Here is a 26,509-nt window from a genome sequence, read left to right as displayed (position 1 = left end):
AAAAATCTAAACATTTAAACATGTGAAACTCCAAAATATTCCTGAACCCAACTGAAACTATATATTTCGAGTCACTTGACCGTTAAATAAATTGAGCCATACTATCGTCGTATACATTCTATGGGACCCGTCCCATGAATGAAAATAGGCCTGTGTTAATAAATTACACTGGTCAATCTAGAGGGTACGGTGAACAATAAGGAAGTCATTAAGTGATTCTAGGATTCGCAAACACAATCAAGCATTCATGAATAATTAAAAGGTGCGCTACAAAAGCTACGTTCACACTCTACACAATTAACGGAGTCTACGACTTTAGATCGATACTTATTATGAAATTAGACTGTCGTACCGGGGACAAAAATAGTAAATAGAGATGTAGATATATCGGTACGGGGTCTTAGATTGTTCATGTGAGTAAAGGTTTATTGTGATGGAGACATGCGCGGTGTATGCCCCGTAGGCAAGGTCTCAGAGTGACGTCGAGCGTCACGGAGCACGCCCGCGAGCGCTGCTCCTGTGTCCCCACTGCCGGCAAACTTACGTAAGTTCAAACATAAACAGTGAAACTTACCATTGCAAATAGACATTACAAAGATAACAACGGAGCTGACAGCAAAAATTACAAGGGAAGAATTGAGCAAAGAAAATCAAGTGTGTGTTAGTGCTACGAACCTGTGTTAAGTTTGACATTAGAGTGATGTTTTCAATGTTAAAAATTGCATGATTAGGTGAGTTTATAATATCCAAAGGAACATATTAATAAACAATATTTTGAAGGTTGGAAAGTGAATAAATGGTAAAATTAGTAAACTATATTTTTGGTATCATTATTCTATATTCGAACTTATTACCTACGAAGTTCTACGCCAAATGCAGCATCGTTTATGGTGTCATTAATTTTATAAGTGCAATTTCGATGCACCGGGGATTCAAATAATTTGTATATTATCTTCCTATGTTTAATCCCGCTCCAAAATTATACTCCCGAACATATTTTTTACTAATTGGGGTAATTGTGTACTTTATTTAAGGGGAAAAAAATGTTTTTCAAATAATGTTATATTCGGATGACTCTTATGATAACTATTCTAACGTAGTTAATTTCACAATACGCTTCGGTAATCTTAATAATTAAGTTTACCCAATTATAAATTTGTAGCAGTTTTTTATATGAAGGATTTTATTTTATTTTCATGTATTTCGATAATCAGAAAATGAACATATAATTTGGAAATACGCTTTAATTAAAAATACACTCAATTATAAGATATTTTATTTTCATTCCGTTCATCCCGACTTCTCCCGGGATAAAAGCTATAAATATAACCTCTGTCATTGATTAGTTAGAACTAGTTAAACTTTCTATTGGTGAAAGAATTTTTCAAGGACCCGTTTATTATTTAATATTTTAATCCAATAATAAATTCAGTCGTAATAACGTTATAATCGTGAAAATTTCCTATCTGTCTGTTATGCTTTCACATAAAACTTTTTAAACTGAAATTGAAATAGGCTATAAGTTAGGAAAGGACATAATATTATTATACACTCTTGGTTAAGAACATAAGAATATTTATGTGTAGGTAAAATAAGGCTGCTACGCGAGCGGACCTGCGTGTGAACAGCTATTATAATTGTAGATGTATAATATTTTTATAATTACATACTATATTTACAACATAACGTCACACAACAACTATATTAAAATGTTCAGTAACCACGTACAAAATAAACTCGTTTGAAGAGCTCCAACATTATATAAATTAGACTCATATTCACACAATACAGAATTATTATTAAACCATGGACGGTAATGGCTGTTGTCACGCAAGAGTACCTCACGTACTACAGGACAAGTATTTACTTGTACTAGTATTTACTAAAATTGTGTTATAATATTAGCTCCGTTTTAAAATGAGACTTATAAATACTTTATTTATGACTAGCTGTGCTCCGTGGTTTCACCCGCACTGCTCCGCTCTTGTTGGTCTTAGCGAGATGATATATAGCCTATAGCCTTCCTCGATAAATTGGCTATCTAACACCGAAAGTATTTTTCAAATCGGACCAGTAGTTCTTGAGATTAGCGCGTTCAAACAAACAAACTATTCAGCTTTATAATATTCAGTATGGATGTTTATTTTTATCTCAATATAAATAAATATTTTTAATCGTGTATAAAATCCATGTATAATCAAAAACAATAAAAGGACTAATCAAAGAAAAAAAAATACGAACACATTATTTCATTTTAAGCGTATTGTTTACAGTGTGTTTGTACGAGCTTTTGTTGTCATCTTGTATGGTCTCACAGAGGTGTATTTTCCTTAGCATTAAAGAATACAGAACTCTGATTTATTACCGTTCAGTGTAGCAACAGCATTATGCGTTGCGTTATAATATCGATATAGAACATACTAGTACAGTACATTGAGTACTAAAGGTATACAAAGGCTTTAAGGACCGCTATTTCACTATGATTACTTTATTGATGTGGCTTTCTGAGCGTAGCAAATACAAAAAGTTCACTTTAATGTTTATAGCAACATTATTATAATGATGCAGGAATGCAATATGCAATGAATGTTTGCACAAAACTACACGAGAACCTACTAGAGAAATGTCACAAAAAAAAATTCTGTTTATTTTACAATTTCGTAGCAACCGGCTTGGGTTGATGAGTTTATACCTATTTAACGACTCTTTAAGTTATTAATTATTTATTGATACATATGTGACAGGGTCTCACAATTTTTTTTAATAATATTTAAAAATCTCATACGTACCTTAAGGTGCCATTTATGGTAGCTAAACAAATAACATTTTTAATTGAATAGTATGAATTGTGTTCTTCTTCTTGTCATTATTACCAACTCCACCCACCTAACCTCGAAACTCACAAGCACTAACAATAATGTATTAAAACTATTGGAAATAAAAAATAGTGTTTCTATGCATTTAACTTCCATTTAAACAGTCAACTTTGATGAGCCCTTATTACAGAGAAAAACAATTTTACGTATGCTAATTAAAATTTAAGGCTACATTAAATTTCATTGGCATGTTATATTATTGTGGATCACAAAATTGTCCTTTAAAATGTGACTCCTATTGAAATTTAACTTATTATCATGTTAAAATTTATATCATTTCAGTTATATTACTAAAAATCTGTTCGAATTTGAAGCTTTAGTGCAAAACTTCCCTCATTAACGAATAAACTGCGTACATTTGGTATGCCCTTGAAAAGTTCTGTAACTTTTCCGAATGTCGTAAACCCCTATACGTTTGCTTCTAATTTGCCTCTGAATCTTAAGGTAAGCGGAACTTATTCAGCTTTTTTTCATTTTTATTATTATTAAATACGTACACAATCAATTATATTGTTCTACGTTTTAATATTCTCAAATTATATCGATAAAAAAATACCTTTTACAATGCGTTTCCATCTTTTCATGTCTAACTTACGCTTACTCACATCAAGAAACTGCTATTTTATTAACTTTCAAATGACCAACAAACGAAGGATTATGTCAATAATTGAGTTATAACAACCCTGTTGTATGCAAAATCTAAGACAAAATCCTATTACCTGAAATTTAAACGTAGCAGAAAGAACATGGAGCATGGCAATAATAATTGGCTTGATATTTTTTGTGCTTTTATTTCACAGAATAAAAATACTCACATTTGAATAAAAATAGTATAAGAACTATCGTTGAAATACAATGGGAAGGTCAAACTAAACGAGTGTTTAACGACTTATTTTCTTCTTCTGAAACTCAGGTGAAGTGAAGAGGGTTTGCTAGAAAAAATACATTTTCTTTACTTGTCTTTCAATATTTTATTTTTTAAATTTTAAAGTCCTATTTTTATTTTTGTCTGTAAAAATATCGATTACTTAAAAGTTATCCAAAGTATAAGTATAGAAAAATACATTTATAAATTTCGTACTGCCTGTTTGGCAAAAATCTTAAAGAAGGAAAAGATAAAAACTTTTTTTTCCTTAATACCTCCACCTCATTACCCACTTACGCTTAAACATTCCGGTACACAAAAATGAAAGGCAATTCAAAGATTTTTCTTGTCTTAAGAATTTTTGAAACAACATAATACGCTACAATGTTTCAAAAAATTTAAATAACTACCGAAAAAGGTTTTCTTCGCGTAGTTGATGTTAGAAAGTTGTAACAAAAACAGCTTAAGGACATAAAATATAAGAACGGGAGAGTAAGATATAGGGGAAAATAAAGTGTTGAAATAACGAAGTAATTCGAAACAAAAGTTGAGATGCTCCATTATAATTCAAAAACTTAGAACATTAGATTATGTAGGTCAGGTTAACCAACAAGAGGATTGCGCCATTTCATCCGTCGTGGAGCCACTTTCATTTTTTGTATGCAAGCGAGAGTGCCAAAAGTTTTGCGCACTGCGTCGCTTCCTCGAACTGAATATGTATGGGGGTAAACTTGCCAATTCAAATTCCGCTAGATTCTTTACCACGTAGCGAAATATTGAATTTTTCGCCTATAATGGCGAGGATTCGCGCGCCTGTAAAACAGCCCAGCTTGCAAGCTAGATTTGTGCAAATCGTAGGCAGCTTAGAGCTGGGTTACGTTTCGTACAATAGTAACATGCAAAGATAACCGAACTATCTTTTTCTTTCTACAGGATCTTCTTTCTTTCCACAAGATCTTTAATACTCAATATTTTTCTTATTTTACTTGTGTAATAAAGTATTTTTTTAATTGTTGTTGTTTTGTTTGTGTGTGTGTGTGTGTTTCATTATATTTTCTAAACACCTTTTATCCACACTATATCCGAGTTAAGCCTTCATTTATTAGAAGAAAAGCGAGATCAAAAGTGGAATTCATCAAACACTAACTTTTAAATAGAGTTCATGAGATTTCAAAGTAACTTAAAGTTCGCATTTAATATTTATAATTGACGCTGGTAGTGCTAAAATAAGATATAAAAATGATATAAATTGAAGAAATATTAAATAATAAATTAGCCCCGTGACACGTCCGTGACCTAACGAAAGCTTAATGCACTCCGCTGCAATCGTAGCAAATCGCTGCAAGGCTGACGTGCTCGATTTATATACATATATTTTGGAGTGTTTGCTGTAGACGATAATGATGACTGAAATAGACGACTATATTTCAGCTTAAATAATACAGAAGCTTGATAAATGCTCATTACGGCTGTCTCGGTAAGACTAATTGTACTTCCGTAAAGTAATATATTGTTGAAAACTCTTTCAGTTTTTCTTGACGGCAGAGTAGGCGTCTTTAATAATTTGAGTATTCTTCAATTGTTCAAACGCTACAGTTGTTTGAATGACGGTCTCGCCGTGCTGTAACAATGGACTTCCGTTCGAATACTTGACTCAGAAACCCAGAATATCTCATAAGGGTTTTTCACCCATACAATGTGGTCCTAATTAGAAAAAAAAAAACATTAAAATCATCCTAATTCCTTTACCATGTAATACTTTAGTATAATGGTACTTTAACAAGACGTTACATAAACTTCAGACATATGTAAACCACAAACAACAGTTAGAACCCAACCTCTCCAGGTCAGTTATATATCACGTTTTAGTACTTACCTAAATAATAATCGTTTAAAATACATAAATAATTGTATTTGACTCTTGCGTCAATAGTTTCAAAAAAGTCCTGGGTTTATTGCATTAAAGCCACATTTAAAAATACCCTAATAATTTCCTTTGGCACCACCTGCTCAATACGTCTTCCCAATTTCCGAATTCCTCGCTTAAACCTGTAAGTTATGTATCAGTCAGTGAGTCGTTCAGTCATTGTACACTGTACAGATTTAAGGGTTTTGAATTAGGGAGATAGGGAGGGAGAGGCTGCTCGTTCTGTGGAGACCCGCTTTATGAATAAACGCCAGAATTTCACAAGCGGATAAATAGAGCTACAACGTCATCAGAATTCAATACTTTTCTTAGAAAATTAAATTAAATATTAAATATTTTACACACTCGTCCACTCAATCTCTCAAATAGGGGAACATCAAAACACACACACACACACACACACACAAACTGCATGCCCGAAATGTTATTTTTAACCTCAATTAGTTCTTAATGATTCTCTATTTTATATGTAATAGTGTGGTAATAGTATATAAGTTAAATTAACAATACTGGCTAAGTCTGGAGAGGAAGGTGTCGATCGTCTCTAGCACAGGTATATTCCTAGTTGAGGCGATCGTCGTGTCTAAATTGTTTTTGTTTGTATGTATTGTTTCTAAATAAACGATTTTTATTTATTTATTAAAATTATACTATTTATCAAAATTACAGACATTGCAAGCATTTATTTATATCATCATGCAAAGTTTTTCATTTCTCGTTAAAAATTAGACATGAAAGAGAAAATAAGTTCGTAAACAGTTGTAATATTCACGCATCGCGTAAAAACATTCGTATAATATGAGACAAACGAGAAAAGAAAAGTGGAAGCCAGATTGCTATTGTAAGACACATACCGAGAGTCTGTATAAAAACCTTTCGTGGAGATGTGCTAGATATCTCGGTTTTCTGTTGCTGTAAGACGCTACGATTTCTTTTTAAATTGAATACTACTGAATAAAGTATTATTTCCCATTTAGATACTATTATTTAAACGTTATGGATATTTGAGTATATGTAGGTTATGATTAAGATTAGCTTTTGGATATCACTTAGAATAACAGGGGACGGATTCGTATGAGAAATTTGAAGTTGATTTCTGAAATAATCACTAAATGGGTTAGTATTGTTAATTTACAAAACACATCAAATTTAAGGAGATTTACGTAGTCTCATTGTTATGCTCTCTAATTCCTCTTTAATTTTTGGTTCATAACCGAACAGTCATACAAGTTTAATAGCATTTTAATGTTATGCTGATTTGTCTTAACTCACATTATAATACGTAAAATACTTTTCTAAAATTCATTTAAACACTAGAAACTGCGTTCAACTTAAAAGATTTGATTACCTAAAGCCGTAGGGAAAATGTAAAGCTGAATAAAAACATGCAGGAAATAATGTTCACAGTCTTTGCGTTTTTCTAAAGGAAGGTTGCTTCAAAGCTAAGCTTTAACGATGAAGGTAGAATTATATACTAATTATTATGAATAAGAATGCTGGAAAGAGACTATCATTTGATAGCATTTTACTCAACTTGGAATTATATTTTGAAGAAAGCGGGAAATAAATTATGATCAAACTAAAGTTTAATGTTTTTAGAGGTCAAGCGTGCTCTAATCTAAGCGTGTTATCAAACCTATTTATTAATAGAATGAATAGAAGTTCAATGCAATTAAATAAATAAGTTTTAGCCTTAGTTTAACCTTGTCAAAACTTCAGTTTTTTCAATGACTATTTTAATTCAAAGATAACTTGTTAATATTAATGAAATCGGTATTTTTAAAAGGCAAAATATCTAATGCACTCAATCAATCAGTCATCTCCATAGTCTCTGTGGGTACAATCCAAAACTAGTTCCTTATTCCATGAATATACTATTTATTATAATTTAACTGTTCAGATATATTTTATTACATTTGAAGCCACACCGGCGATATCACGTTATTAGCATATTAATCTAATACATGCTCTCTTGTTATCTATTACTGGCGTTAGCGAGCAATACTAGATGATGATGTTAGTCAAATTTCCGCATGATAATATTACCTACAGATTAATTAGTATGTCAAACATGCATTGGCCGACTATACCGACGCATTGGATTTAATAACTGCAAATAATTACGCGGTTTCAAACATAAAGTGGTTGAAGCTAGTTAATTTTTGTAACGTTTTTTTTTATTATGGCTATCGATAAGTTTTAACCAAATTAGAAATGATGTTCAAATGTTAATAGTAAAGAATAAAACGTAACAAAAAAATATCGACGATAAATCTCTCCCATGCAGATATAAGTATGATACTTATATCTGCATGGGAACCCATACAGATAATATGCAAGTTTATTATTTAGACTTATATCGCGGATCTAATGATCCGCCCAATTGCTGTGCTCTTGAATAGAGATAATTTTACATAGAACTTCAGTAGGTATTCATTAATTATTTACAATGCGAAGAAGCCTTCGTCCCTTCTGTACCGATTCCTGAGGGCTCTCCAAGTTTAGAGTGAACAGCTCCTCATCCTTAAGGGTTTTCTTAAATTAGGGGTGATGCATTGTGACAATAAATGTTCTTGATTTTTTCTGTTGTAATTTTTGTGAACGGTAGACAATTTATACTATAAATGTTCAAATGTGCTCCATCGCAGTAGTTAAATTTTCTTCGAAAGCGACAGAAGAAAAATTGATTACATAAAGTTAAAAAATTTCTCTCTTCAAAGAAAATTCTGACAAAAGAAAGGTAAATTAATGATTAGATACAAATTGGTCTAAGGATGAAGGCACGGCATTTCTAGCAAATTAATATTAGCATACATACCTAATATAGGTAAGTACTCATACTTGATACTACAAAGATTCTCACGAGCTTTATTTGAGGCTTAAGTGTTTGGAGTCATGGCAACGTATATGCCTATGTGATTTAATATTCCTCATTTGTTCAAGAATACTGTATGATATCATATTATTTACGGCGGTAGGCAATATTAATTAACGTAAGGTATAATAATATGATTCATGTATTTACCATTATGTTTTGACGCACGGCTTGGCACATCCTTTTATCGGATGAAATAACGAATATCAGTGCTAATTAAAATTAAAGTAATGATAAACATTTTGAATACACATTTGAGGGCTTATAAAACATACAAGTAGATCGGTACACAAACGATGCCGCGGAGAGCGAGCTGGTCATAACAAATCCATACTAATATTATAAATGCGAAAGTAACTCTGTCTGTCTGTCTGTTACTCAATCACGCCTAAACTACTGAACCAATTTGCATGAAATTTGGTATGGAGATATTTTGATACCCGAGAAAGGACATAGGCTACCTTTTATTGCGAAATATGTACCACGGGCGAAGCCGGGGCGGACCACTAGTATAAAATATAGCAATGGCAATAAAAAGTAATTTATTCTTATCAAATTCACCAATATAATGGTATTGCTTTCAATTTTTATTTATTTCTCTTCGAAAAATACGTAAATTCAAAAGTCTATGTTGCTCTCTAACTAAGGGCTTTTTTGCCCTACGGAAGAATAAATTTGCGAATGTTTTGTTATTTCTTATTTAGGAAAAATTCGTTTAACCGCGCGTGCGTAATTTGTTTACAAACCGCCCAATTGTGCTGCTTAAAATATTAGATTGCTTATCGCCTGTTTTATGTATCCCCTCTTTATTGAGCAAAGTGGTTTTCTTATTGTTGAGAAGTCATTTAAGAATGCTAATATTTTGCCATCATTAGCACTTTAATGTGTATTGACAAGTCTTAACCATCAGAACTTTACTTATTTATAAGAATACTAGCGGTTCGCCCCGGCTTCGCCCGTGGTACCTACATGTTTACGCTTTTTTCATAAAAACTAACCTATGTCTCAAGTTGGATCGAACTGCACATGGTGTGCGAATTTTATAATGATGATGTTGAAGTGGTTTAGGAGTCCATTGAGGACAAACATTGTGACACGAGATTTATATATATTAAAAGATAAACGTAAATCTATATTATATATCTATACTATAATATAGCGATATTAAAGCTGATGAGTTTGTTTGTTTGAACGCGCTAATCTCAGGAACTACTTGTCCAATTTGAAAAATTCTTTCGGTGTTAGATAGCCCATTTTTCGAGGAAGGCCTTAAGATATGTATCATCTCGTTAAGACCAACACGGCTGGAGCAATGCGGGTGAAACCGCGGAGCACAGCTTATAATATTATAAAGCTGAAGAGTTTGTTTGAACGCGCTAATCTCGGGAACTACTGGTCCGATTTGAAAAATTCTTTCGGTGTTACATAGCATTTATCGAGGAAGGCTATAGGCTATATATCATCACGCTACGACCAACATTAGTGGAGCCACATATATTGATATCTGTTAGTGAAGCTTTGAAGTGCTCTGTTTCTTTACTATTCGCTGCCTTTCTTCAATCTTTATATAGTATCATATTTTTATTATGAACTACTTAAGCACTTATTTTTATAATAGCATAATATTTTTTTACCCGACTCGTTATTTAAACGATAAATTACTCATGAATATTAACGCCTCGAGTCATACGGAACTCTATGATACGTTCATCAAAATAGGAATAGTCGCACATTTTATGACACCTCTAGAACGTTAAATTTGATGGTGGCTACATTAGGCGCAAGCAATTTAAGTGAAAATGCGGCAATAACGAGCGAAGCTTTCATTACAGTCCATAAGGTTAGGATTTGCGTAAAGAAAGTTATAAAAACAGTGGCAATTTTACGAGCGTTTGTGGTCTGCGAACAAATGAGTACGTTTAGTGTAGGATATTACAACCAACAACGTATAGAAATCATTACAGCTATTGAAAAATTAACTGGGAACGCTATACTTTTTGCGTACATTTCATAACAATTAGTACTTTTATAATGAAAACATTTACTAAACCCAAAAACAAAAACGCGTTAAAACACCTATAATTTATCATGAACAAATGAGCGAAAAATGCAATTAGCGAAAAAGAAAAACCACTCCCAATATAGAAAACCTTTCCGAAGACATAAATCTTTCTTGTTTGCACTGTGTTTTTCGACAATTGAGGGTCAGCCTGCTTACTCGTAAAACCCTTTTTTGTTTACCATTTACCTCACTTCCACTAAGCTACGTGAATATACAGCACTTCGCGACGAGTTTTATTACGCGCTCCAGAAAACATAATAATATTTTACACGCGTATTATAAATTACCATACGAAAACAGAATGAAATAACTTTACCTTAAATTTCAGAATAATGTTACCAACACACGTGTTTACCACATAATTGTGCTTGTGATTAAATGATCCTGTTCCTTTATAATACAATGCTTGATAATATCTTGTTTATTATTATAGATATAAGAAATTCTTAAGAATAATATTACCTACCCAAAGGAGTTTCGTAAAAGTTACAAAAACACATCTAAAAATTTATCATCTGATATTGGTCATTTACATTATACAATCCAGCATTATTAAAACAAAAAGCAATGGAAATTGCACAACAAATATAGGCTCTTTATGCGGCACTTGTTTTGACAGGCCCTTTTTATTGAAAGTGAATTATCGCTGCACAGATTGGACGCCTGCTGTCGAAATTTAAATGCGGTTCAATTTTGGGGATTTCTGGCAATCAGTGTCCTTTATTTTCATATACACTCTTCGCGTTATTCGATACGTTATCACGAAAATTTCAATTTTGTTTACGTTTGTTGTTTCAGGGAGCGTATATTGTTCAATTTGTAAACGGAAAACATAAAACTCCATGTACGTGTGTGCGTAAAAGAGACGTGCCTTTTATATTATTTCAAAAAGTTCGTTACGTGAATATCTGGCTCGGCTAATGTGTTCGGTCTCAAGTTATTTGGGTTATTACAGATGATGGCGCGATCCTTCCGCGCCGCGGGGACGACGTGTTATAAAGCGGACACTAAATCTTGCTGCTATTGACAAATGACGTCGCTCGTTACAATACCGTATCGTTTCCCAGGCCCATAGAATTTTATATTCCTCGACCCATTTCCATGCTATTCGATCGTCCGTAAACCGTTATATTATCCTGAACGCGAAGAAAGTGTACGGTATATTCCTGTTTCATAGCTACTTGTAAGGTTTTGTAGCTCGTCTCCCCTTCCGTCCTGTTTGGAAACATTTTCAGTAATGGCATACTCGACACATTACGTGCACTTATTTAAAAATATTAAAAGTTAAAGGAGAACGGAAAATCCGATGCAAGAATCTGACTTGTAGTTGTATTCTCAACGATAGTAGGATAACGGAAGTAGGATAATAAACATGTGCTCTGTTAATAGAAACATCAAAAACAGGAGCAATTTTTGTCATTACTTATTTATAAAATTTAGTTATTGTAAATTATATAATGAGCAACTTTTACTCATGCTCATAATATGAATAGCTGATTATAAAAAGAGCATTTTATAATTGCGACGTACTGAAATGAATGATAAAATTCAACGGGAGATGAGATGAGAAGATGTGGTTTCGTGGAATGAATTTTGCCTTCACTATTTAAAAGAATCGTCCAAAAATGGTAAAATTATTAGGATTGTGGAAATTATTTTTACCAAAATTAGCATTTAATTAAAAGCTGACATAAATGACATAAATGAATATATTTATATATTTCAGAGATGAATGTGGCTCCAAGTAGTGTTGTATAATTCTGCTCTTTGTGGAATTGCTCGTAAATCACCGCAAGACCCGAGTTCTTTGACAAAAGTACCGTCATATATAAATACATTTGTATGGACGCTCTTTCCTTTATATCACACTATTTCCTGAATCTCAATAGAATCGTTAGGAACACATATCGATAGGAACGAGAAATACATTTCTAGCTTCGTTTTTCGGAATGTAAACAACAAAATGGAAGAAAATAATGGCAAGATTTGTTTCGAACAAAAGTAAAGCATTCTAATTGGTCGCAAACATCGATATGTCTCATGTTCTTTAATATAATGATATGAATTAATCTTTACAATTCTGAAAATAATTAATGAATGTTAAATGAATCTATTTAATTGAGGCATCGAGAGAAAAGATAAGAATTTTAATTTGATAATATTCTAAGCCAAACATAAATGATTAAAATAAAAATATGTCTTATTCCACTCCACATAGCCTGTCTATTTGTGAGCTTTAATTTTACCTCAATAGTTTTTTTTACCAACCTGAGTAAAATATCAGCGATTTTCAGCACACCCAAAGTTAAAAATACAGAAATATCGAGTTTAAAGAAAACAATACCAACGGAAAATTTCCTAAGTGTAGTAACTCGGAAAGTGTAAAGCGTGTCGGAGACATGGGAGGAGTGGCATTTCGGGAACCAAGTGCTGTTTGCTCCCGCGGGTCTAGTAATATAAACAAAACGCACTGGGAGCACTCACTGCTCGTACGATTGAGCCGGATCGAATATTTAACGTGGAAGCGATTTCAAAAACATTGTTACTCAAATATGGAGCCGTGCCGACAAACACCGGATAGAGGTGAAATATTTCAATTTCACAATCCTTTTCTATCTCCCAACAATCCTACATGTTTATATGAGGCTTTAAAAGAAAAAGCTTTTTCCGCCAGCCTTGCCTAAATCGATTTTTATATGAGACGTTGCAAAATCAGTGGTACAATAAATGAAATCTCGGATTCCATTTCTCGTCATAAAATGCAAATTTATCCAAAGTATATGACATTATAAAGTAATAAAAGTTGACCTACCACAGATGTGGCCTTCTCCAATTCTGTCCGGAAATGATGAACGGAATCGGCAAGTAAAAGGCATTAAATCTGTCTGTAGTTTTCGATTTGCATTGGGAAAATTGCATTTTCGAACTGGCGGCGACAAGGATGCGACGCCTGCAAATGTTTGCGAGTGCTTCCTAAAGCTTTCTAAATTCCACATCTATATCACAACTTGTTCTAATATATTATGGAAATAAGTTTGTTATATTTTATGTTCAAAGACGGAAAACTTTCATATCTTTAGACTTTAACTACCCAAAAGATCACTCTTTCACTCGTATAATTTGCAATAAATAATCTATTATTGAGGTTAAATACAGAAGATACAAACTGGAAATTACGGGTGTATTTTATCCTGTATTATCCTCTTATTAAATAAAAATAAAAATTATTATATGTAAATAAATATTAATATATTATATGCAAACTTTTTGATTTAAACGAGAACAAAACATGGCTGGTACTAAAAAAACTATAAGAGAAGAAAATTTTTAAATGTAAAAATTACGGTTGTGTCTGAAAATTAACTTATTATAAAATAAAAATATTTTTGGCGTTATTATGAAAAATTTTAGTTAAAAACAGTAAAGACAAAATCTAAAAATGGCTTGCTGTTACGATGAATGTGGAGATTATCAAGTGACACCTATTCTTGTGGCTCCCTGTGATTCGTCGCCGTGTTGCGAGTCGCCAGCTTTTTGTTACCCTTGTTTGCCCCGATGCCCTAAGGGCCAAGTTGTATACTGCTGTGAAAAGAAACCTAGGCGACCTCCACCCTGCATTGACGATGATTGTTGCGAACAATCGAAAAAGGGATGCAGTAAACAAAAGAAGGAATCATATCAACGGGATTGTTCTCCACATCATTGTTGCCCAGCTTGCAAGCATCCTACATGCAAACCTGTCAAAACGAAATATGTTATACCCTGTTACCGCTATGAAGATGGCCGCATTGTGAGTACATGTACTTATGTAGCATATTCTTTTTGGATGCGTTCCAAATATCTCGAATGTGGTTTACATTTGAACCATATAAAGCGCATTCCGACAAAATTTTTGTCCTATTATCTTTTAGATGATTCCTGAAACCAACGACACATATTGTTTATGTAAATTCTGTTGTTGGTTTCAGGAGCAATACAAGCCGTCTCGTCACGGTAGGTTACCAGTATCCGCGTATTGCCGAAATGGATTACAGGATCAAATTCACGGTTATAGAGGAGCTATTCGATACCTTTGCGCTGGTGGACAGTGCAACGATTGTTCAGTATTCACTGCAGTTGAACCCATCCGTAGAATATTTCCTAAAATTACTCAAGAAGTATTACCCATTAAAAAGAAGAAAGAAAGGAAACAATTAACTTAATAACACGAAAAATGTACGCACGAAATCGCATGTTTATCTCAAAACGATTTACATAAATTTGTCACCCTAGAAACATCACCCGACAGGTTCACCCCATGCCCTCCTCCGCACTCAAGCGAAATGGACTACAAGATCAAAAGTTTGTAGAAAGTGGTGGGATATCATATATTAGAAAATGTTGGCGTAATGCGCAATGGAGTGACTATCCATTTGCTATAGCTGTCAAACCCGCGAAGAAACTTTCTGCCATAGTGCCTAAGAAGAGTTGAACCGATTGGGTGCGTTAATTAATCAATTTTGTCACTTGCAACCGCGTTATGGCAGTGAGTAATGAATTGTAGGCATGCTTTTGATAATATTTTATAAAGTGTATTTTAATAAATGATACAAAATGGATGTCATAACAGATGAAAACTGTGTACAAAATATAAACTCTCACTCAATAAAACGGAATGAGAATGTCTATAATGATTAAATTGCCACTGTCGGTTGCAGGTGCAAAAACTTCCCGTGTCTGCGTTCAAGAGGAATGGAATGCAAGACCAGGAACACTCAAAACTCTTAGGTGCAACTAACTTTCTTACGAAATGCCCCCGTGATGTCTCCATAGAGTGCGATGTTTGTACGAATCCTGTGAAAATTAATGATCCCGTAAAAGTACCCAAGATGGAAAAGTCTGAATTGGGCTGTAGAATATTAAAAAAGAAGCCTATAGAAGTTTCTCTTGAAGATATTTTAGATGACTGAATTAATTGATAGCAACCAAATATGTGTTATCGGGTGCAGTGCTAAGTTTGGATAATCGATTTCGTTGAATAGGTACTAAATAGAGTATAGTTATCACATATAAAATAATATTTTTTCATAGACGCTGTTTTTATGTCTGCAAGATATTTTCATTGTAATTTTGAAATATATTTCTTTTTGTTTCAGGTGAACCAGCCCACAGTTCTTACGCGCCGGGCTTGCGAAGTGGCCGTAGGTTGTAGACCTCGACGTAAACCATTTGTTGCTTCTTCGTTTTGTGCGGATTCGGAACAAGAAATACATCGATACGTGTCTGAAGATGAGCGGGTATCGTGTTAGTTAATTATAATAACTTATAAAGCAGAAATCCTAATCTTCCTTCCACTAAAAGAAAATTCTAGAATCTAGTCACGGTATATTTCAAAATGTTAAATCTATACCTACTCTCACATGTTCAAAGGGAACACCGTAATTTGAAACGATATAGGAGGTTTTTTTATAAGAAATTAATATTCTACTAAAGGGCCGCCACCTGAATCAATTCCCACGCAATATCCTTTGACGAGGCCGAAGCAAAAAGCCGAATAAACGCCGTCGGTGACGCTGAGGTGAAATTCGATTTCATTATTACAGAGCGGAAAAATGAAACAAGCCAATGATAACAGCTATGAAAGCATAAAAATGTTAGGTAATTAGGCACTAGTTTTAATATCTAATATATAAAAATCAATGCCACTTTTCGTTGTAATTCCATAACTCGAGAACGGCTGAACCGATTTCGATAATTCTTTTTTTATTATATTCCTTGAAGTACGAGGATGGTTTTTATGTAGAGAAAACGTTAACATGTACCACGGGCGAAGCCGGGGCGGACCGCTAGTAAATTATAATAACTTCAAGGATACATTTGAAAGTTCTTTCAACAGTACCTACTTGAAATATCTATTATATTATTTACATCTCAATTAAACATGCTTTTAATGCCCGAAGCATTTGAATTCCGGATTGACCCGATCAGTATTTCATTAATATGTATATTTTTGAAAGGTCACAGCTCAAGCTTTGACTAATTGAGACGTTAATGGTTAAAATAATGACCCGTTTTGGGTTGCTTGCTTGTTTAGAGTTTTTGCCATCGATCGCGCTCACTCGCCGCAATGTTTATTCGCCCAGCGCCGGTCGGGTTCTGCTGGGGATTTATTTCCGACCCGGGATGAAGATACGGCTTTTCGTGATTGGTCCCAATAATCCAACTATTCACGACTCAGCCAATCTATCTTAAATACAACGGCGCCTGAGCTTAAGTAATCAACGCGTATATACCTATCCAGTCAAATTAATTTAGAATTAATACGTTTAGGGGTTTAGGAATATAATAGAGATTATTATGGAAGCGTTTAACCCTTAATTTGGTAAGCTAATAGTCGGTTCGAAAAATAAAGCGTAGAAAATATAATATTCTTTGGCGTAGAGGTACCTAGTCTATAACGAATCATAGATATTTCTACTTGAATAATAACAATATAGTTATTATTTTTAAATGCATTCTAAACGGGTAGTAAATGCAAGTGTATAATAATGAATTCAACTATATAAACTCGTTTTACCTATTACCTACTAAGAAATATCTTAGTAGTTATTTCGTTTTAAATTTCTTATCAGCTAGATTGTATTGAATTTCTGCAGTCGGTGTCAATTTCTATTAATTATAACACACATCATTTTCTTTTTGGTCTTCTGTAGAAATAATGACTTACGAATTAATATTATCGCGCTGTTTTTAATTATTATAAGTGTTACTCTTTTATCGAGATAACATTGAGAAAATATGATAAACAGATATTTTTTATGAAAATCCACAGCCAACCCGTTACATGCCAAACGTGTCTTTGACAGCTATGTACAAAGAGAATACAATTACTACGTGCTATGTATCTGTCAAGGTTATTATTGGTAGTAACTGTGGTAGTAACCGTCTACATACTAAGCATTTTCAAGAAAATATGATAAAATATTTATAAATTTCATCATTTGCCCTTAGAATAATGTCTTTGTAATAACACTTAACGTTTCGAAACAAAACGGAAATTTTAAAGCGCTTATTTAATCCCAAATCTAGCACAACAGAGTCGGCTATTTGCTTCTTTCGACTAGTAATAGATATCAATAACAATTTCTCTTTTTAACCGAAACACGCACGGAAAATATTACAGTTTACAGAATCATTATTAAAACGTAAATAATTAGATTTTTTCGCTATTTATGTAGATTGGATAACGGAATTTAAACTTTCCAACCTCTTCAGTAATTAACAGAAAGCGCAGTAGCTCGAAACACGAAAAGTTCCGAGATAGGAATTTCGTCTTAGGATTTTTTACCTGCAAAGTTAATTAATTTACGAGATTCGAGTTGAGGAACTTGACTGCTTATGCAAATAAGTAGTTTATTGTCGCTTCGCGGAGTTTGTGGAGTCTTGATGGAACTTTACATTCGTATTTATGATTAATTCATATTAAATGTGATCATTCCCGTCTTGGAGGCGCAAGATTCTTAGTTACTCCTGTAACTAAGTACCTGACGAGTCTAATTGTTTTTTTTTTGTTCAGGGTAACTGTTGCTACCATTTCGAGAAAAAGAAAAATGAATGTGGCATGAACGGCTGTCACGCGTGCAGCTCGTGCCCCCATTACGGAGATTGCGTACCGGCGAGGAGTGTGCTTCCAAACAACTGTTATTTTCATTGTTGTTGATGCTAATCCATGCGCGATGTTTGGTTTTAAATTGTTCGTTTGTTTGCATACAATGTAACTCTAAACAATGTGGCGGCTATATTATTATTAAACTCTTTATTTGCTTTTATTTTTTTTTTATTTCGTAAAAGATAGTTTTGTGAATTATATTGTTGTTTATTTTTACAAAATATTCCAAAATAGATCGAATAACGATCTATTTTGGTATATTTTGTAAAAATGAAAGTCGTATTAGTCTCAACACTCAAGAACAGCTGAACGGATTTTAATATTTTGGTTTGTTAGATTTGTCTACACCTGGGGCGAGTCTTTAAAAAATAAATTCTGAATTTGAATGAATTCTGAATCTGAATGAATTGATAGAAATTGTGTCGATTTAAAATTTTCAGGCAACAATTAGGATCATCCCTATATTATATTAAAGAATACTAGTAATGTTTATTTAATATTATTAAAAGAGCTCAACAGATTTCGAAACATTCAACTTCCTATAAGAATATAAAGAAGCTATTCATATGCATGGTCACGCTTGGACAATAATTCGCTAAAATTCAGTATGTACGAAAATATGTAAGGAATTTAGCATACACTATGTATAATTAACGGAATTTAATATTGAAGCTGAACTTTTACATTGTATTTTACTAAGCAGTCTAAGCAACAAAAGTTCAATTATTATTAACAATTGTTATAGAAAGTTTATAAACCTGCTGGCGCAAGGTATTGTGTAGTGTGAAAATAATTAATCATAGTCTTTAATAATATAAAGTGAAAAAACTAAAACCCAACTACGACAATAACCGGCGCTGAAAGAGTATAAAACAAGATTTCAGAATACTGAACTGAACAAAGTTGCTAATGTAGTTGCAAGTAAATGGACACAGTAGACTCTACCAAGATGCCTTCGTTGTAAATTGACAATAATGTCATACAATACTATTCTGAAGTATGCAATTTTCCACTATGTAAAGATAAATTTTCATGTTTGGAAAGGCGTAGTCACACGTTACATAATATACCTATCTACCGTAGCACTTCAACAACGTGTGACTACGCCTTTCCAAACATGAAAATTTATCTTTACATAGTGGAATATTGCATACTTCAGAATAGTATTGTATGACATTATTGTCAATTTACAACGAAGGCATCTTGGTAGAGTCTACTGTGTCCATTTACTTGCAACTACATTAGCAACTTTGTTCAGTTCAGTATTCTGAAATCTTGTTTTATACTTTTTCAGCGCCGGTTATTGTCGTAGTTGGGTTTTAGTTTTTTCACTTTATATTATTTGTACTATTTTGGTGTTAAAGTGTATTTGAGGGCATAACATTAACAAAAGTTAAACTGATGAACTAATAAAGAAGCTATGGACGAAAAGATGTGAATTATATGCAATCAGCCCATGAATACAGGTAAAGTCACGAGCAAATGCTAGTAATATATATATATTCAAAATGTACAAGGAAAGCGCTTTCAAATGATACCAAACACGGGATATTTATCTTAACTTTATTTTTTTACTTTGTATCTTTTGTCCGATAGAGGACGCCACATTAGATTTTGTGAAACCCTATATAGCCTATAACCAGCGGACAATTAAGACGCTTCTAATGATATGTCATTTGTCAAATTCTGATAAGTAGTTTAGACGTTACGAGGGAACAGATGAACATACATACATACATACATACATACATACATACATACATAGCCTGTCAAAATTATAACCCTCCTTTTACTTTGCCGTAGTCGGGTAAAAACACGTAGGAGGCATCAAATTTGTAATTGCATTGCAAAAGATCTGAAACCCAAATAATCAAATCTGAATAAATTAACATGCCATAAAGTAAACTGACTCTACAATTTTAACAATTATTTGTGCAAATCAGTTCCATATATTTTTAAAATTTATTCGTCGAATAACGTTAACACGTTATTATAGTATAACAACTATCATTTAAAAAATGTATTCTAATTGCTCAAGTTCATGCAAATGCCGCATTTTACAGGCGGCATTTTCACAACGCTACAGAACGGACACTCTCCACCTCCCGCCAAAATTAAACACTTACCTCACCCCGCACGATCAGCCTAAAAATGGTCCGCATTTTTCTGCAAGGACGATACGCAACGAAGATTGACAACATTAATCAAATTGACTTAAAGTAATTTTATTATTTTGGATTTGTGATTATCGTTTTTCGTAGAAAATGGTTAGATATTGTGCTGTTTACGGATGTATTTCATCAGAAAAACGCGAATTTTTTTTTACGCTAGTCACAAATGTGCCAACCATAAAGCGTTAACACACACATTTGCAGTCTCTACAGTGTGACTGTCAAAACGATACTTTTGTATGGAGTGTCCGGGGTGTGGTATGGATTTATAAATAGGTATATTCTACTGTGTTTTAACCTCAGATTTCAATCACCACTTCACAGATTAGAGAAGTAAAAATAACACATGAATTAACAGTAACTCAATATAAACTTAGCTCTGTAACTAGCCCTAAGCCCTAAGCATTGAACATTTACAAAATACACTTCAAATTAAAATTAAAAGTGTGTAATAAAGATCCAATTTGCTCACTTAGCATCTTAAATCTGCGCAAAGTTTATTTCCCTTATATATTTGTGAACCGGCTACTAAAAGTCCGAATTTTCTTGTGGAATTTCCCAATTACTTGATATCGATTTTTAAGGCGGTAAAATTTTGTAGAGCGCAGGTCTTCTCACCTTCGTTGGTTTTATGTTCAAGTTGCGACTATCCTTATTGTTTTGATCCTGTTAATTTTTGTGGAAACTTGATATTTGCAATCGAGTTATGCTTTACTTATATAGATTTAATGCAATTTACTGCTACTTTGTATTTGTATACTATGTGTTTTTATACTTTTAAGCGCCATAATAAGTTTTAATCTCGGTTTTCATAGAAATCTTTCACTTGTTAGGTAAAGGCCATTAGATTAAAATTTTCTAAATAAGGGTGAATAATGTAATGTATAGTATAATATCTATAATTTTTTTGTTCCGTTCAGACTGTATGCATAATTTTCAAAATCTAAGATTCTATTTACTATCAAGTTTATTATGCGGATTTAGTAGGTATAGTAACCTGTTATAGTACCTACTTATTATCTGTGATGTGGATATGTGAAGGCTGTGTAAAGACAAGAGTTATTTTCTTTTAAATAAGTCCCAACCATAACACAAGAAAATATGAGAAGTCGACTGCAAAAAACAGTATGCAATAAATATAAGATTCGCCAATAACGGGAATATTACTTTGTTTCAGACAACGCGCCGGCCGAAATGCGAAACGAAATCAAATGGAAAGAGGAAGATCGGAAAGATTTGTAATAAAACCTCGATAAACTAGCTCCGTTGTAACAATAAAAGCTTTAGAGGTTGAAGTCAGTCATGCGTATCGAGGCATCTTCGGTTTTTTATTTTTTTGTTCGGGTGTGAGTCGTGCGCCAATGCGAAGGCGAGGCGGGCGCGAGGCGGCGCGTGCGCGGTGACTGCCCGCGCGCACCATGCGGCAGCCGGTGGCCTTGCTGCTAGCCGTCGTCTATGCTGTTACGGCTCAAATCGCTTGGACACCTATTTTTCTTGACGGTAGCAGTATGTGCTTGCTATGCTTCTTTTCTCTGCTCTTCTTAGATTAAATTTATTTTCACTTCCTCTAATCACTTTCTTCTACTTTTCTCATCTATAACTACCTAATCTTATTTGGTTGAATAAAACAGCTTAAAAATAATTTCCTTGCAAAATAAATTTAACGTAATTTAACCATCCAATTACAAAATACGTAATTGCAAACAGGCCAAGTGGACCTCTGGACACAGACGTCGACAGGGTGCGCGTGCGCGGGCGGCGGCGAGGAGTGCGCGTGCTGCGTGCGCGACGGCGCGTGCCCGTGCGGCGATGTAGCGCCCACACGCTGCGCGCAGTGCGGCCTGGAGCAGTACTGTTCCAATAGTAGGTGTTTTGTAAAAAATAACAGAATGTTCTAGAACATGTTCATGTGGGCGATTTTTCGCGAGTATCAAAGTCTTGCGGATTTTAATCTCTCCATTACCATTATCGCTGTAAAGTGTTCGAAACCATAATATTATAATGAGTGTTTAAAATCCGTTAAAAAGTCTCTTATATGTAAACATAAAGTGGAAATTAAAAACCTATAGAAAATAGAAATGTACGAAATTAACATTTCACAGCTACCTTGTTTTTTCATTGTTGTTACACGTGTGTGAGGTATTTTGCAAAGATTTAGACATAAACTTGTTGTTCTTATTTCTAGGAAATCACTTTCCGGAAAAAACGTATTTTAATGGAATTATGGAACATTTTCAAACTTCCCTCTGTATTCATTAGAATAATTGCCCTCCTAACGTTGTCGATGTTATCGAATATTGATGATCTTTCGTGAATGAAGTCATTATTGAGATGGAGTTTGCCAAACTTATAAACCCAACTCTAGCTCACACTCAATATCAGTAATGACAAAATCATAGTCCATAGGTTCTCTGAAGAGAGAAATATACTTTAAATCAGAATATAAAACTTACAACAACACTTCAACCAATGCCCTGATAATATCATCATCATAATAAAAGCCAAGAAAGAAAGTTCCAAAGTTATAAGTTGATTTGAATGGTAAATGGTTGGACTAGAAAGTACGAACGAAAATATGATTTGATCAAAATACATGGAACGCGGATATATAAACTATTGATCAAGTTTACTTTATCTACGTAGTTTTTATAGCGCTGGATCAATAACAATATAGTCGAGCCAATTTAATAGGCAACATTTGACGTCTATCAATTTTATCTTCGAAGAGAGGTAAACTGCTTAAAAACATCGATTAAAGTGAATTAATCGATACGGATTTGAAACATTTGTCAATCGAATTTATTAATTTATGATGATTTTTATTCACAAGTAATCAATGCATTCGATTCTAGATGTCAGATTTCGATTTTTAGAGTAACGTCTCTGGTATTTAAAAAGAAAAAAGGTTTATTGACACAAAATTGTAGTGACGTCAGTTCTTCAATTCAGAAATTGTTTATTATGTTTAGTATGGTTTATCAGTAAAATGAAATCTTAAAATTACTTGTATCGGTCATTATTATTATAAATATGTAATCATAATTGAAAAAAGTTAAGCAAATGTGCAGTTCTAACAAAACGAAATATCATGTTATTCTATGTCGTCGTTACTAGGTTACGTTGTTGAATTTTGTTGAACTGTCAAATGTTGCCTATTAAAATGGCTCTACTTTATTACGTATAAAAGTATTTCGTATTGAAAAGGTAAAATCTCAAACAGATAAAAAATTACTCATCCTTCCAAGCTAATTAAATACGGAAATTTGTATGCGAAAAATTACATACGGGCGAATTACTTTAATATAATATTGTATGAATATTTTGCAGGATATTAATAACATTATCAGAAACTTAATATTATGCTTCCACAAACGATATGGTTTATGCAGCATGAATATTGAGGTTATTAATTAAGTGTTTTTTTTGTGATGTGAAAAGAAGTGCTGACAATTTTCTTGTATTATAAATATATTCCATTAGAAATGATATCTAAGTTTTGTTTTCTATTTTTGCACTTTGTAGCAGCTCTGCGAAAAGTCGAATGTGCCTAAAAATCTTCGATAATTTTTACGTCCAATATCGTTAAAAGCATTAAAAGCAAAGATAGCACTTTTATACTAAACAGCGATAAATGATACGTTAGCTGATTTGGGATTTATCACATACAGTGCAGAAAATCCATTTATGCGCTCTCCATGTCTGATCTTTGCCTAACGGACTTTACGTGATATCGTTGTAAAGCTGATTTTAACTTAAGTTCGAATAACTTTGAATGATTTTATAGTGAGTAGCCGACACGATCTGAATATAATAACATGGTCAGTTTTATTAGTTTCTAATCAAAGTTAGGAACATTAATTGAAAATCTATTACATTTTTACTACCTACATGATGTTTTTCAATGTATTCGCATTAACTATCGATTATTTTTTCATAGTGTGCAACATCACAATCGATTCCCGTATTCTGAAGAGCAAGTCGGGTAAAACCTTTGGACAAATCAAGTCGCCATCCATCGAAGGGCCTGGTGCGTGCTCGTACCTCCTGCAACCTGATGCAGGGCAGCGGGTCGAGATTCAAATATACAGGCTGGTTTCTGTGGGAAGATTTAATGGTACTAGGTAAGTACTTTTATTGAAAGGAAAAAAAATTGGTTGTCTGTAAAGTCGGTTTACTGACGATAGTTGAACGTGACAACGTCCGATTGTGCTTCTTTGTCACTCGTTCCGCGCTCTCGCTCGCAAGCCAAGCCTTACATGGAACGCCTCAGAGCGAGGTAACGCCGCATGAGTCATGTTTTTTCGTGCGTGCAGCCGGCTTTATCGAATTATAAGACGTTGTCACGTCAAAAATAATAATTTTATATTATAATAACAAGGCGCTTACGGTGTAGGTGTTACCGAGGCGTTCAAATGAATCTACTTTTCTAGCGTATATGTTAGAAATTTTTTTTATATTAAGGCGTGATAATGTAGGATTGATGAAGAATTATCCCATTAGTTAATTATTAAAACAAGTCACATGTGTTACTGTGTGTAGTTTATCGTAGAAAAAAGCTCTAGCACAGACTAATAATAATATACTACGTATAGCTCTAGGATTAAATCTACAGCGTTTTATTTTCTACGTTATATTTTATGTCTATTGAGTTTTCCATTTTCTATTATATAAAGCTGTGATTTCATCATACTTTTTTTAAGGATTGATCGTGTATTTTAATGAGACCTAATTTTGAAGTGAGTGCCTACTTACTGGTTTCTGTCAAATCAATTTATGTCCATCTGTAAGAGATTGTAAAACAAGCGTGGAGTGGACGGAATTATAAGAGAACCCTAGAATCCCGCAGATACTACTTGTAATCAATGTCCCGTCAAATTGAATATGTCGTAATGCGACCCTCGTCGTTTCTTGTTTGCAAATACGGTGCTGAAGATGAATAAATTGTTAAGTCAAACACATTTTTAATTCCTTTTTTGCCATTATATAATTTATCCTACATGTAGTATTTTATTGAGACGATCGGCGTAATCTAATTACTATTGTAATTATTAATATTTTAAATGAAAAACGAAATATATATGATAATACTTAGAATTACCTAGTAAAAGAGTTAAAAAGGGTAGAGGAATCTTGAGATTACTCTCCATATGATACTCATTGATTTTTGATACCATTTCAAATTAGTTAGTAAAAATAATGTTATTGAAATAAAAGTAAATATTAACTCAGTTGTATGAGAAATCAATTCTGCGAATGCTTTAACATTTACCCTATATTCCTATAACGATTCTAAGAGCCTGTTGTCCATTCCCCTTGATCTGTTGATAAGGCACGCCGCTTAACTTATCCTCGACTCAATGTAAGTCCCTGACCTTTAGCTTCTCGTCTTCCGTGTCACATTGCCATGCCTTTGAATTTCAAATAAAATATCGGATGCATATAGCAAAATGCTTGATGCACTACTTTTTATGATGGTACCTATACTTATAGGTTACATGGTTCTTTTTTTAAATAAATACCTAATGATATTGATTTGGATGAAAAAGTAGAGTTACTTGCTATTGAAAACTTAAAACAAAAAAAAGAGACAAAGGATTTTAAACACGTCAGTTGCTTTATAAAATTCAATTATAATAGCTATTTTATAATAAAGTAAGTTTTTTTTATGCATACAACATTTAGTTTATGCTACACGTAGTATAGGTATTATTATTAGTCTGTGATTCTACATATTCATAGTAGAAATATCTCGTTAAACAAATTCCACTACGTTATAAGTTACGCCCGAACCATAAACTCCTTAACTATCGCAACCGTTTTCTCTAACCAGTGTAAGTGGGCTCACGAATAAATAAGTAGTCTTATTACCTCAATCCATAGCAGTAAGTTTGCTAAGTCTGCTATCTTATGTTCACTAGCTAAGCTACACTTTCATGCTTATCTTGATTTGCTGGGATTCAACTCGGAAACTATACTAAATACGAGTTCAACTTATGCATCTTTAACTTTATATTTCTTGTTGACATTCTTAATAATGGGAGATAAACTCAGACTCAACTCAAGTGCAATATTAACAATATAACAA

General features: G+C 33.3%; 1 protein-coding gene across 6 annotated transcripts in view; it reads left to right on the top strand.

The window, feature by feature from the left end:
* The first annotated feature begins 487 nt into the window (after window positions 1-487).
* The window catches only part of LOC123693958, a 42,887-nt gene continuing 16,865 nt past the window's right edge, over window positions 488-26,509 (top strand). Inside the window, exons 1-8 of one of the 6 annotated variants that reach the window (XM_045639237.1) lie at window positions 14,330-14,395; window positions 14,574-14,820; window positions 14,894-15,085; window positions 15,303-15,626; window positions 15,741-15,881; window positions 21,602-21,930; window positions 22,132-22,287; window positions 24,362-24,545. In XM_045639237.1, coding sequence (XP_045495193.1) covers window positions 21,843-21,930; window positions 22,132-22,287; window positions 24,362-24,545 — 428 coding nt within the window. In that variant the 5' untranslated portion in view covers window positions 14,330-14,395; window positions 14,574-14,820; window positions 14,894-15,085; ... (1 more) ...; window positions 15,741-15,881; window positions 21,602-21,842. Of the gene's footprint in view, window positions 732-14,305; window positions 14,396-14,573; window positions 14,821-14,893; window positions 15,086-15,302; window positions 15,627-15,740; window positions 15,889-21,601; window positions 21,931-22,131; window positions 22,288-24,361; window positions 24,546-26,509 lie in introns of those variants that run through there. The other 5 variants (XM_045639267.1, XM_045639228.1, XM_045639246.1 and 2 more) reach the window with 5 other exon arrangements.

This window comes from Colias croceus, chromosome 1 (assembly GCF_905220415.1).
Source record: "Colias croceus chromosome 1, ilColCroc2.1".
NCBI lineage: Eukaryota > Metazoa > Arthropoda > Insecta > Lepidoptera > Pieridae > Colias > Colias croceus.
Note: the sequence above shows the minus strand (reverse complement) of the source record. Positions and strands in the feature narration are given on the sequence as shown.